The sequence below is a fragment of the Cryptomeria japonica genome, chromosome 9 (assembly GCF_030272615.1).
Source record: "Cryptomeria japonica chromosome 9, Sugi_1.0, whole genome shotgun sequence".
Lineage (NCBI taxonomy): Eukaryota > Viridiplantae > Streptophyta > Pinopsida > Cupressales > Cupressaceae > Cryptomeria > Cryptomeria japonica.
Window position 1 is genome coordinate 350,708,129 of NC_081413.1, and position 15,151 is coordinate 350,723,279.

The following is a 15,151-nucleotide window of genomic DNA, read 5'->3' on the forward strand; positions in this document are numbered from 1 at the left end:
TCTCATTTTAAGTGTCTGTGTTTTTTTCAGTAGCCTTGTATGAGTGGCAGTGTAGATGAGTCAATTTATGTTCATAGACATGTAAAAAGTAGGACACTTGATGGCTTCATACCACCACTCTATCCAACCAATCCCATGTTAAGGACATGACTCTAAATTCTGAACATGTTAGATGTGCACAAGAGTTGGCTTATGAGTTAGCAATGACATGTTGAGAAAGAAGTGAGTTTTTTTTTACTTGGGTAGACAATTGCTACTCAATGAAAAATTTGACTGGAAAGTATTTAGGAAGAACAAACTGTGGCAAGGCTCAATTGGAAGAGAAACATTTGGCAAAGGACAAGTAAGGTTACATTGACAACATAACCCTTTCAGATCCACTATAGAGGTCGAATCATGTGTACCAACTAGATTGGTTTTGACGTTGGCCAATATTGGGGTTATAAAGACCTAATTTATTGTGCATGTAGTACCAAGCTTCTCTCTCGTTAGCTGTCTAGCACATTGGAAGACGAGTGAATTTATCAGATGCCACCACAATCATATTAAAGTCACCACACATGACCAAATAAGTGGCTGCTAACGAATCAACAATCAAATTCCAAAGTTGAGATCTTTCAATAGCATAATTGGCAACACAAATATTAATAATACCAAAATAGTGATTATCAACATCAAAGAGGGGCCATAAAGCCTTACAAGTCAGGTCACATCCATGATCAACTAAATATGACCACCATTTTGGAGAGATAAAAACAATTTTGCCATGTCCTTTTTCTTGATAACTATGCAGAAACTAACTTCTTGGCCATATGACATGCAGAAGAAAACAAAAAGCTATAATTTTTTAACCCTTGAAAACTCAAAACATTAAGTTTTGCAAATCTTTGTGGAGTATCCTGCATACTGTACTTTCTTTTAGGTTCTATCAAACCCCGAATATTCCAAGATAAGAAATTCATAAAATATGGGCTTCTAAAGGCATATCCTCACCATCAATCTTATGAGGAGCATCATGGCTATTCTGCTAAAAACTTATTTGGTTGTACTGGTCAATAATCTCCTAGTTAAAAAGGTTGAAACTTGTTTGGAACATGCTCTTCATCCTCCAAGTCATGACTTGGGTTGTGTGAGTGCCTAGGTTTCTAGCAAGGAGAAACAGAAGGAGAATAGGAAGGCAAACTTTCTATTTGAGAAGACAAAGCAGTCGCAGCAAACAGTCTTTGGCTACTTTGATGCATGTTCGCCTCCTTGGAGGATTCTCCTACTCTAGAATAAGATTGCTTGCACCTTATCAACATGCTTTGGAATAGGAGTTGGGGTTTTTGAATTCACTTTATTGTTTTTCAGTCCACCATTTGTAGACAAACCTTTTGTCCCACTAATGCAGTTGTTATTGAAAAATAAATTGTATGAATGATTCAATAATCGGATGATTACATTGAACGATATACACATGTATATATAGAGGTTACAAGACGATGTTTTATAATTAGAACATAACATTAAAGTAAAAGATTAAAGAGCTAAACGCTAAATTAAGCGTGAAAGCTAAATTAAGCATAAAAGCTAATTAACTAAAAAGAAAAAGCTAAATGCTAAATAAAGCTTAAAAGCTAATTAACTAAAAAGCTAAATGACCATTAAACAAGGAACTAAATATAGGTGACTAAAATATAATTAAATAGTCTAATACCCTCCCTTAATGGTCATTCTATCTACTAACTACTCTACAGAAGACACTGCAGGTCTTTTGATCACAACCGAAGAGAACACTCTGCTGCAATGGAGACCCTCCCTAGATCTGAAAAGTGTTAATGATCAAGAATACTAGAATCCATCCAATTTGACGTTGGGTAACCAAATTGAAACTTGAAACCATGATTTTGAGGAAAATCGGCAAACCCTTTTGCAGAAGAGTATCAACTCCAAAAACCGACTGCAAGATACCACAGTTACAGATGTTCGCCTTGGCAAGTGCGACCCAAACTAACTGCAACAAAGCTCGATTTTTTAGGAGAAAAATCAATGAAAACTAGAGAACTTCGCGAATCACAAATCCCACGCGAACTTCGCGTATTATAGATGATTTTTGAGGAAAAAATCGTAAAAACCCTAATGGTCATCGTACTCAATACCCTACAGAAAACACTACAGGTGTTATGATCACAGATGCAAAGAACACTCTGCTGCTACGGAGACCCTCCCAGGATCTGCAGAATGTAAAATTCGAGGCACCCAAAAAAAGCCGAGACCAACCCAGAAAAGCTCTCGAAAAACCCACCAAGGATTTGAAATCAGAATGCAGATCCAACAGCTCAAAAAATCGAGGCATGGAAAACTATGCACCCAAAAAAATATGACAACGACCTAGTTGAGGTCTCGAAAAACCACCAAGAATTTGCAACCAGAATAAAATTTCGACTTGAACTTAAGAGTCAAAACCCTAGTCGAAAATTGCAGAAACCCTAGGAAAATTTTCAATCTACAAAAAAACAAACAAAAAAAAACCTCCAAGTTGCAGGCTCGAAAATCTCTAGAACCCTAAAAAAAACATGAACTGCTGCCCAGCATAAAGAAATTCGCCCACGAACCAGAAACCCTTGAAACCCTCAAAAAGCTTTCAAAAAAGCCAAATCGTTTTTTAATTAAAAAAAACAATAAAAAAAATCTGGAAAATATTCCAGAAAGAAGGCCATGAATTTTTATTAAAAAATTCGCCAAACTTTAAAGAATCCCATGAATGAATCTGATGCCATGAAAAATAAATTGAATGAATGATTCAATAATCGGATGATTACATTGAACGATATACACACGTATATATAGAGGTTACAAGACGATGTTCTATAATTAGAACATAACGTTAAAGTAAAAGATTAAAGAGCTAAACGCTAAATTAAGCTTGAAAGCTAAATTAAGCTTAAAAGCTAATTAACTAAAAAGAAAAAGCTAAATGCTAAATAAAGCTTAAAAGCCAATTAACTAAAAAGCTAAATGACCATTAAACAAGGAACTAAATATAGGTGACTAAAATATAATTAAATATTCTAATAGTTTTCATTATTTCCTAGTGTAGTCTAGCCTCGTCACTTTTTCTCTCTTGGTGTAACTATAGGACAATGCTTGATTTGATAACATGTATTTGGGAAATGAGTAAATAAGCCTCCAAGTATGGCCCAAGTCACCGATTTGAATATCAATATTGTCCTAGTAGAACTTGTTTGGCTTAAACATATACTATATTTTATAGAGGCTGCAATATGACTTATAAAAGGCTAGCAAGTTAAGGGTAAACCAAGGAATTCAATCCAAATTGGGACCTTGTGGACTTGTTGCTTCGAAACATAGTCTCTCAGGTCCAAGGAGTAAATACTAGCAAGGAAATTTGGACATTCTATGGTTTGTGCTTGAGGATGGCATCCATGTGATTGGCTTCCACAAAGCAAAAAAGAAAATTAATCTCTTGTGAGTTTTTGAATGACTGCTGAGTCATAAACTAAGTGCCCAAAGAACTTATTTATAAGAGTTTACAATGTATTGCATATAAATCAATAAAAAACTAACACATACTCCTACCCTATAATAAGGTTGCTTGCACACAAAGAAAAGCTTACTACAAAATTTTGTCCAGTAATACTAAACTCTAAATCGAACGATCTTCAGTTAGACCCTTGACAAGGATAATTATTAGCCTCACTATAGACATTCAAGAAGGCTGTAAAATAATAATCAGTCTGTAAATAGATGCTAAGAATAGGTTTCTTAGGATAAGTCCATTTCCTAAAAAATGGTGACGACTAAAAATAGTGAGTGTGGGTTAAAAATAGCAAATCTTGACAGGTCTCTCTGGATATAACTTTGACAAAGTCCTCTATTCTGAGTATAGAAAATCCTCTAAAGATGTCTGGAACTCTGATATTCTGACAAGTCATCTTGATGCTTTGAATCTGTAAAATTCCTTTTATTTATTGGTTCTGTATCAAACTCTAGTTGAATTCAGCAACCTTATTCTTCTTTTGGTCTTTTTTATGAAAGCCGAACAATTGTTCTTGAAATTGACCCTAAAATATTCCAAATGAAGAATAAAAGATAACAAGGGGCTTGATGATACAACACAGTTGAAAAATTGCTTATTTTTTCCAGGGCCTTGAAGGTAACCAGGAAAAAACTCTTAGCTATGAATCTGAATTCTGACATGTGACATGTCCCATAGCTTATACATGTGATGAATCTAATATAGGATTTTTTCTATTGAGGGATATACTGCAATAAACTTGTGTATCATGGTATGTGTTATTAAAGTTAATTTCCTGCATGGAATCAGTATCATCGAGAGTTGTCAATTGCTACAGCAATTTGAAGACCTCAAGGTGTCCAGTGGCAAATGTTTCCTTTGCTTGGTGGATTTTGATACCCCTTTTAATTTTACCTGCATTATTCACTGGCTGAATTTTCTCTACGTTTCATCTAATATCTCTTTCTGCCTTCTCTTAACCCTGGTTCCATGATAATTTGTTAATTCGGCTGCTTCCAAAGGTCCTTTTGCCTCCTTCTCTCTGTCTTCTTTCTTCCTCACTGTTCCCATCATTCCTTATCCTTACTTTGCTTCTCAACTCCTTTGTTTACTATTATATACTTGTTTTAATATTTTTGGTTTTTATAGATTGTATTTTTTAAAATTAAAATCAAATTAACTTGAGTAATTTTTCAAGATTGTATTAATAAGAACCGTGTTATTGAATCTCCAGTCTCCACCTCTTTACCCAATCCAAAATGGTTCTGGTATTGGTCTTTCTTCTAGTTCACCTTAGAAACATCCCAGGTTCTTCATCAGGACCTTCCTGAAACATCATAAAAAATCCGACAATGTTTCTGGAATATTTTCAGGAAGTATCCAACATTTCTGGGTTGAATCCAATTTAAGGGTCTGCTTACATTTATTATAAACAGAACTAACTTAAATCATAATTAATCATCAATAAACATGTTATATTATTAATTATGTAGTGCTTTATTAGTTTTTTGTTTATTTTAATGCTGATTTACAGTTTTATACTTTATGTATTAAAGTTTCCATGATGAACTACTCAAAGTTACAAAATAACTGGTTGAACCTGAACCTGAACCTAGACCTGCATCCATTCTCATACCCTGGTAACTTAAAATAACATCTGCATGCACTGGACTTAATTATTGCTTTCCAATTGTCCTTGAAAATTTATTTTGTTTTGATAGATTTTGTTTTGTTCTTATGTCAACTTGATCTGTCTGTGAGTAGCTTGATGTGGTTAGGGCTGTTTCTGTGCTCCTTGTTCATTATGAAGAGCGCTGTTAATTTTTTTTTGGAATATTTTCCCTTTCATAGGTTTGGCTTGTTGCAGCCTAATTTATTCTCGTTGCTAGGAAAATTTAGCTTTGTTTCCTTCGCTGTACAACTCTATAGTGAAGTGAGGATGAAGAGCGCTGTTAATTTTTTTTTGGAATATTTTCCCTTTCATAGGTTTGGCTTGTTGCAGCCTAATTTATTCTCGTTGCTAGGAAAATTTAGCTTTGTTTCCTTCGCTGTACAACTCTATAGTGAAGTGAGGATACTTGAGTAACAAAAATATGTCTAAAAAATACTTAGATATTATGCATGATGGAATATGTCTCAAAGATTTGCAACTCTAAGCCTCAAGCTTGTATTTTGTGACTAAGAAGTGTTTATTGTTTTAATATGGAACCCCAGAAGAGTAAAATCTCTTCCAGAATTTTGAGAAGTTGCATTGAATGCTTATTACCATGAAAGTGGCCCCAACTCATTGAATTCTGCTGGATACATACATTTCTGCATATAAATGTCTGGAGTATAAACATGAAATTTTTACCAGTAACTATTAATGAAATTATTTCATTTTCATTAACATTAATATTTTTCTAATTGTAAATGACTAAAATGTGGTGACTAGTTTTATATGACAAGGTTTATATTTTACAGGAAGAGTGCAAGCGTCTGCGGCAAAGTGTAAGATGTGGACTTGTTACTCGACCAACTGTGGTAATTTTTCATTTTATTAGTAATTTTTCCCAATGGATGTTTTGTGAGTACTATATTATTTAAGAACTTAATGTTTCTAGATTCCAGACTAATGGCTGGATCTTTTGGCAGATTGAGATTGAGGAGAAAGCTCAGGCTTTACATGAAGTTAAACTCAATGATGTGAGTGTCTACTTGGATTATATGAGAAATAAGGATAAAAAATGTCAAATTTTTGTTCAGCTTTTCTTTTGCCACTCCTTGAAATCATATAAGAGGAAGCATCTTTTAGTGATTAACCCTTTTGAAATTCTTAGATGATCAATTTGACTGTTCTCATTAATCTTGTGCCTATGTGATGCAGTGGTTTGAAACAGAGTTACTAAGGCTTAGCCACCTTAGGGATCGGGCAAGCGAGAAGGGCCACAGGAAAGAATATCCTACTGTCTTTTTGTTTTATCTTTTTTGTCAGTTGTCATTTTGTTTCCCCAAAAGTTTCCATAGTTATATGAGCTTATCAAACAATAAAATTTTTATTTAATTTTTCGTGATTGTGAAATTGCACGTCTTTGAAACATAATAGGGCTATATAGCAAATTCAGCTCTTTTTAAGCTCCATGTAGAAAATTTTACTTATAATGTGGCTAAACACCTGAAAGCTATAACCCCATTTACATACCACAGGAATCTAGTGACTGTATATAGGTAGATTCTAAATTACTTGAAGTTTTAATTGAAAAACACTGTACACATAGATTTAGTGAAAAACTGAACATGATATGTGTGAAACAGGGTTACTGTTTTGTTATTGTTGTCTGTGTGATAAAAATCTTAAGTGTTTTTTCAACTTATTCAGTCGGTAAAATGTTGAGTTGGAAGCAAAAAGCACTTTTTGGTGGCTGTTGAATTTGATAATCGTGCACCCTGCCTCAAATACTTGTTTTCCCACTCAACTGATAGAGAAGATTGGGGTAAAACCTCAACCTTCTCTGGATGGAAATCCTTACATCTTGTAAAAAAACATGGCTAATACTTTCTTCTATGAAACTGAAAAGTAGAATCTAGTAAATGTGTTCACTAGTTCAGTGGTAGCTCTACTGGAGATTGCTCTGAAGGTTCCATTCTAGCCGCATTTGCCTAACCCAAATGATTTTGGTGTGGAAGGTAACTGAAAATCCTATGGAAGAATAGATCCTATAAGAACAAGGTGAAATTCCTCTATTGAGCAGTGTGTGTAATTGCTCTAGTGAAATTTCTCGTGTGAAACATTGTTTAAGTTAGTGTCAGATGTCCATTTGTGAATATGGCACGTTTAATGGATTTCCACTTTTAGTCCTCTTGTCGCTCGTTGTTTAGGAAATCATTTGTGATTAGTGGGTATAATTTGAATAAGGGATTTACATTAAAATCAATAGAATGATATTCTGCAAGTAATTCTAAAGAATCATATACATTAATTAAAGAAGTTATTAGTTGGCTCAAACAGTGTCTCATTTGTACATATTATAATTGAATGTGTTGCCTTTCGGCGATAAAGCTATGAAGCAAATAATATAATATATTCTATGAGATTTATTGTGATCAGTGATCAGGGCTTTTTGGAGGCTTTTCTGAAAGTGCACAGTAGTGGTATGCCAAAAGGTTTCACTAGCTTTCTTGGAGTTGTTCTTGAAGGCCTTGCAATGAATTTCCTTCAATGTTCAATTAAGAGTGTAATATCTGGAATCATGCATAATAGCATTGTAATTAATGATTTTGACTAGTCAGTCAATGCAACAAGTTAGAAATAGGTGCTCCCTAATATTCATGAACGGGTAACGGTCACATTATCTTCAGGGTTTGGTGAGAGAGATATATCTAGATTGCAGTTGACAATATTGCCGACAAGTCCTGCAATTCTTCTCTGAGTAATATAAAAGCAATTATTTATTTGTGTAAGTGATATTTTGAGTGTTATGAGATGAATGTTTTATTAATGCTACTTGATAGAATCTAAAAGGTTATTGTAATGTTTTGGTGGTTGCTGGGAATATATTTGGAGTAACTTTTTTGGTGTAGTTGTTGAGTCTAGTGCAACTGTGCATGGCATGAATGAGAACCATTGATTAGATGTAAGGTATTTTTGAAAGTTCCTCTCATGCAGAGGATTGATAGTCTAGTGCTTGGTATGAATGAGAACCATTGATTAGATGTGAGGTTATTTTGAAAGATCCCCTCATGCAGAGGATTGATTGCAAGCACTGCAGCTTTCAACACAAAAAAGAGAGATGAGAAGATCTTTGGTGCTTGAAACTGAGCATGGCTGGAGGGTTTTTGAAGACATGGTAGCAGAAGAAGAATGTTACTATCTACAAATAATCTTTTGTCAGGAATGACTTATAGACTTTGAGGACAATAAGTTCAGCAAAGTGAGTGAAAGGCCTTGGTTGGCGAGGCACAACAGTGAAAACAATATCCAATGGCTTGCTCTACTCCTAAACACTAAGTGGTTGAGAGATATGACATATTTTCTCTAGTCATTGGGCCTTCGACTATCTTTTGTGCACTCTGACATTGTGGGTGGAAATTAGAGAGCCTAACATGGAGATAAGAGAAGTTTAGAATCTACTGAAATTCTCTCAGTGCACAATGATGTGATTTGATCTGAAATGGATTAGTCTTTTAATTGACCAAGATTTGGTCACTCTCTTGCACTGGTTTAGGGATAACATGCGTATGCTGCTTTGACAACCCTACTTGGTGATGATTTTTCAAAATTGATTATAACCATGGTTCAAAAACACTTGGGAATAACTCGACTGAATCAAAATTTTAATCACTTGGGACTTGGCAAAATATCAAGGGAAAACCTGGCAGTAACTCGGCAAATTTTCTTAACATTAAAAAACTCAATTTTGTTAAAAACTTATGTTCAAAAATATGCATACTACTGAATTCATGGAACGCATGACTGAAGTTCAATACACTTCATACCCCCAAAAATGAGTTAAATACATATCAACTTCGAGTGTTAATATAAATAAAGAATACAAATTATAGTTTCAATTTTCATAATCTACTTGTAAATGCCATTTGCTTTTTGGAAATAAACCAACACCTACCAAAAGATAAAAAAAAGAATCAATCAAACAAACAACTAGTAGCCTAATAGTAAATAAATTATGAGAAAACCTAACAGTAAAGTAGTTACTGAAAAACAATCCTTGTTTACCGCGTTAAAGGTTTTTGGCTTGTGCACAATAGTCTTCTGTTGCTGGGCAACAAGTTAGTTACAGGGATAGCTGAAGTTCTTGGTATGTAGAAGCGGTTCTTAGAGATTTTAACGGTAATGGTTTTTTACTGAAGTTGTAACTTTCAAAGCACTTTTGTTCAAGGTTTGATGCTCAGACTGTTAAATGTTTTTGGCTTTTTATACAGGGGAATGGATCCCTACTCCACAACTAATATATTAAAAAATAAGAAGAAAAAACTCTTAACAATGAATAAAAAATATAATGAAAACAACACAAAAGAATTAATGATGTCAGGCTTCCACAATCCATAATGAATTAATGCAGATGCTTCTGGATTAGATTGTGTATCTTTACACAATCTAATCCAGAAGCATCTGCATTAACACAAAAGAAATTGAAAATGCCTTGAAAATAAAATAGTAAACAGAAGAAAAAGCCTACCAGGCTACCACCACTGAAAATCCACTCAAAATTTGCTCTTAACCTACAAACTCTTTAACACTCACAAACCTCAGCTGAATGCTGGCAAACCGCTGGCAAACCCTAGCTGAATGCAGAGCTCAAAAGAACTTTGTCAATGTAAATAGAATGGGAACTATTTTCAGGTGTACAGAGTTGTAATTGTGGCCAAAGTTTTCTCCAAAACTTACTGAGCTTTAACCAGGTAATGGACGATTTATGCCACTAGTAACTGTCAACAATTTTGACTCGTTAATTATGTGCAACTAGCCATAGGTCAAAAGAATCAAATACTATTGGAGCATGCAACTGGACAGTGGGATTCCAGAATGAATGATACCTGTCATTTGCCTTTCAGCAGCTTGCAAGTTAGTTGCAGGGAGGAGTTCATCAACTTATAGCTTCATCTATTCACTTGAGGAATAGGATTGCATCCGAGGTAACAGGGAAACTAGTTGCTGTTCACAGTATTCTTTTTCCTCAAACTCGACAGACATCAGACTTGGACCAGCAACACAATTTTAATACAGATGTAGAGGATTCTGCACAATTTGATCAGGAGCTTTGTTGAGATGCCAAAACAGGTTTTGTTGGCATACTATGCAATATTTGCAAGAGCCCGACTAAGGTGACAGTGTTGACACTGAAGAGGCTGAAGCCTTTTTGGAGCATATAGAGGCAGAGGATTATGCACTGACCATTTGAGCATATATGAAATTGTATCATTTTAGCTTTCATTGCATGTTGTAGACAGTAGCCCTACTAACTTGAAAACTGTTCAAGTTATGAGTAGCTTTTAATTTTTATTTTCTTGTATTGCTGTGACACTGATATTGTGTCTTCATTTTGACACTTAGGCTACTTCTTTCTTAGAGAAAATCAATGATATCTTCAGACAACACTATGGTTATGTTTTATGGTCTATAATTTTATTTTATTTTGTGATTTAGAAAAAACTTTTTGATCAGGAGGTTATTGAGATGGGGTGTTATTGAATATCTTTGATTAGCCTCAGCACAGTGTTGTGACCATTTCACACATCGCCCCATCGCAAATGGGGACCCCCTCTTTTTGCTTGTCTTTCGCTCGCTTTCGCTTTCGTTTTTAGGATTTTGTTTGTTAGTTAGTCGTCTGGATCTAGGGTCAAGCCTTAGGGTTTTAAATTTTGTCTTTTCAGGCCAAAATCTAGTCGTTTTTGAGAGCTTTTGAGCTTCCTTTTCTAGGATGCAAATTTTGAATGCAATGAATTCGCCAAAATGGTCTAATTTTCAATTGGAATGTTGATGCAGAGCCTAAATTTGTCTAAGTATTGAAAGTGAAATGTGAATTTTTGTCCAATTGAATATTTTGACCAAATTTTGACTTTTTTTGATTTTGATCCTGGGCATTGGAATTGATTTGTTTTCACCTCGTGAAGTGTTAAAATGTGAAAAATCATGTTATTTTGGCCTGTAGGAGCAAAATCGCTCCTGTCCCTCAGTGAAGGACGGGAGCTCATTTTCAAATATTTCATCATCCCTGCAGAGTCCAGACAAATTTCAAGTTGGAAGTGATGGAGAATGGCGATATCTTTCCATTGAATATAAATTGAAGATTTTCATGAGCACAGAAATGCCTCCAGGAGGAAAATCGCTCCTGTCCCTCAGTGAAGGACCGGAGCTACAAATCAAATTTCGCCTTGTCCTTGCCAGATTTCGATGACCTAATGATTTGAGGACGTCCAAAGGAAGATGCTTTGCCAAATGAATATAATTTGAGATGCAGAAACGAAGGAGAATGACCTATATTGACCAAATCGCTCCTGTCCCTCTCCAAGGGACTAGGGCGAGGTACCTTGTAGCTCTCGTCCCTCTCCCAGGGACCAGAGCGATTTCCTTCATTATGCAAAATCCAGACAAAGGTCAAGGCAAGTTTACGTTCGAAAACAAGGAAAAACATGAGATAAATGCGTTGAATATAAATTGAAGATTTTTGGGACGTCCACAAAGGTCCTAAATGTCTAGTTCGCTCCTGTCCCTCAGGAAGGGACCAGAGCGATTTTTGATATAAATGCTTTTCTGGCCAAGTTACAGACGATGTCAAGGCATGGACGAATAGAGTAGAGCGTGACGAATCCATTGAATATAAACTTGGAACCTGGCAAAGCGAGGTTAAGGCTACAAAAGGAGGATCGCTCCTGTCCCTCTCCAAGGGACCAGGGCGATACAATGGTGATGTTACTTCCTACGCAAGTTCAAAGACGATCCAAGTCAAGACAAGGTGGCGAGGGACATTTCAAGGCGTCTTTAGCAAGCACAAACATTAAAAGGTCGTCACAATGATGAAATTCGCACCCTATAGCCTAGTTCGCTCCTGTCCCTTGGGAAGGGACCAGGGCGATGATGAATGCATTGGTCATTTCATGCAAGATTTACGTAAGGACAAGTCTTCATAATGTAATACAGGGTCCAAGGCATCGTATGAAGATAATTCGCAAGGGTTTTCAACGTCCAAACATCGCCAAACAATGTAAAAGCTCCCATCGCTCCTGTCCTTTGGACAAGGACCAGGGCGATCTTATCAAAACACTTACGTTCCTTCAAGATCAAAGCAAAGCGAAGATTAGGTAAGGTGAAGGACGACGTTTGAAGGACATCACAACGAAGATCAAGGTTTAAAGTTGAAAAGGTCAAGGAGAAAACATGGATCGCTCCTGTCCCTCTCCAAGGGACAAGGGCGATGATCCCTTAAAATACGCCCAAAACTTCATGCGAACAAATGGAATAAGCGCAAAAGACACGAACAAAGGATGTCATTCACCAACAATGAAAGATCGAGGAGCAAAGATGCATATTGAACGTGGAAATTTGGAGATCGCTCCTGTCCCTCTCCAAGGGACAAGGGCGATGAACACTCAAAAGGCATTTAAGTACGCATGCAAGATGATCAAATTCGAAGGACTCATCATGATGATCGATTTTCAACGCGAAGATGAAGGAGTTGGACGTAAGAAATGCAAAATCAAGACCAAAATCATGGATCGCTCCTGTCCCTCTCCAAGGGACCAGAGCGATGAGGTACGTCTCTTCCTTTTTCCAATTTTGGCGCCAAATAAACAAATTTAAATTTCCTTAAATGCTAAATCGATTAAAAAATTGAAAATCCATTTTTATTTAGCATTTAATATGGCGTTATCCTTTATTAATTATTTTTTGCCTTTATTTAAAAATCGAAATTCACATTTAAAAAACACAAGGCATTAATAATTAATTAATTAATTAATAAAAATCGATTTGGAGCGCTCAATTAAGCAAGTCGGCCTTGTTATTTTATTGCAAATCATTTAAAATCATTTTTTAAAAATGGTTTTATTAAGCAAGTCGGCCTAGGGGATGAAAAGGTGTGAGCGCTATATATAAGGGGAGTGAAATGTTCATTTTCACATCATTATTTTTTTATCCTTTCTTCATGCGATCTTGAGGAGAAGCGAAGGTGATGCGAAGTATATCATTAAGTGTGGAGTGCGAATTGCGTTGAAGACCAAAGGTGGTGCGAATTTCATTCATCCAAGGGTGGCGCTTAGTTATCAAAGGATGGTGCGAATTTGAAGACCACACCAAATGCGAACTTGAGGATACATTAAGGCGAATTTGCTAAAGACTTGGAGGATTTGTTTGAGCGATTTGTCAAGGACAAATTTGAAGATCATTTAAGACCACGTCTAAGGCGATACTTGAAGATCACGTTCACTCCAAAGGTGGCAAAGTCAATTTTGAGGAGATCATATTGAAGATTATTTTATACCTCAATTTTGCCTAGGCGAATTTTGTTTTTGCATTCTAGAGTTAGCTCTCTATCGAGGTATGGCGATTTTAATTATTATTGCTTTATTCATTCATCGTCATATTTCAAATTTTGAAATTTTGAATTTTGAATCTCTTAGCTCAATCGTTGTTTTTTAGGAAATGATAACTCTAGAGACTTATCATGATGTTTCCTAAAAAATTTATCTCTCTTATTTACGTTATTTATTGCAAAGTCTATTTCTTATAATGAAATGTTGTGTAGGTATGGCGACCCCAAAGGCGGGAGCATCCACCAGCCGCTCGGCTCTCATGAAAGAAGATCAGAAGACCGAAGAAGTGGAGACCAAGATCGTGTCAAAGTGGAGCAACATTGGAGATACAAACCTGGGGAACTTTAGCACGAAGAAGTTTCGAGAGGTCCCTTACATTGGCAAGCCATCACCTGTCGCCCGGAGAATAATAGAGAGTGGCATCATCAAGGCGGCCGGTTTTCCTCCAGCTATTCAGTGCCACGAGTTGATGATCGAGTGTGCCCGTCACTACAATCCACAGTCCAGGACAATTGTGTCCAATGAGGGAAACACTTTGGCGTACCTCTCAGAGGAGGCCATAAGTGAAGCTTTCCATCTTCCAGAGCACAGGGACATGATATACAAGAGCATTGAAGGAGCCAGATCAATGTACGATGATGATCCAGATGCTTGCCTAAGCATAATCAACAAGAACTGGCTACTCAAGAGTCGTCCCCGTCTAAGCAAGGTACCTAACACACCGCACCGGATTGATTTCCAGGAGGAGTACAGAGATTTGATTACCATGCTCAACAGAGTTACAGGAGCACCTCATGCCTTCTATTTTGAGAAGTGGATGTTTTACTTCATCCAGGTGATTGTTCAAGGAAAGGGTACGATACATTGGGCTAGAATAATTAGTCATTGCTTAGACGTACAGTTGAGAAGACTCAGGGCTACTAAGTCCTTCCACATGAGTTCATACGTCATCTATGCCTTAATCAGGAGCGTTGAGTACGCAGGACTACCTCACAGAGGAGTGATTGGAAGAGGACCCGGCAAGGTCAGAGCTTGTGAATCCTATACCTACTTGCATCATCCGCCAGGGAAGAACTACAAGTTAGTCAATGATACTTTCACGATGAACATCACAAGGACGTTGCAAGGTGGAATTCACAACAGATTATCTCAGGAGGCCCAGGAGTTCATCAAGAGGTACGGTGCTTGGTTCATTCAGTTTCCCAAGTTCACTTACATTAGAGTGCATGGATGTCCTTTACCTCCATACATGTTGCCGAGGTACCCGACAGACAGAATTGTGTTACTTGAAGTAACAAGGCAGTTGGCAGCATATGTGAAGGCATTCAGACACAGACATCAGAATGGGGTCCAGGTACCTATTATTTTGGGTAATTCAGTTGAGGTATGTCCTAATGTCTTAGCCATGGATGACGCAGAGAAGGAGTTAGCCTTGTATTCTTTTTCATCTTTTGCTTGGAGAGAGAGCTTTGATCCACATGGACATTTAGAAGAGACGGTCGGTAGAAGATTTAGACATGAGCACCAAATTGAAGATTTTATGATGAACCTCCTAGATGATCTTGAAGTGAAACGTAAGATACATTCTAGATTGCCTTTGGATTT

The 15,151-nt window shown here is 36.5% G+C and overlaps 1 protein-coding gene across 1 annotated transcript in view; it reads left to right on the forward strand.

Moving 5' to 3' along the window:
- LOC131029705 (zinc finger CCCH domain-containing protein 44) overlaps nucleotides 1-15,151 on the forward strand; it is a 97,063-nt gene that overhangs the window by 64,112 nt on the left and 17,800 nt on the right. The window contains exons 6-8 of the mRNA XM_057960307.2: nucleotides 5,981-6,040; nucleotides 6,152-6,202; nucleotides 6,384-6,454. Coding sequence (XP_057816290.2) covers nucleotides 5,981-6,040; nucleotides 6,152-6,202; nucleotides 6,384-6,454 — 182 coding nt within the window. The remainder of the gene's footprint in view (nucleotides 1-5,980; nucleotides 6,041-6,151; nucleotides 6,203-6,383; nucleotides 6,455-15,151) is intronic.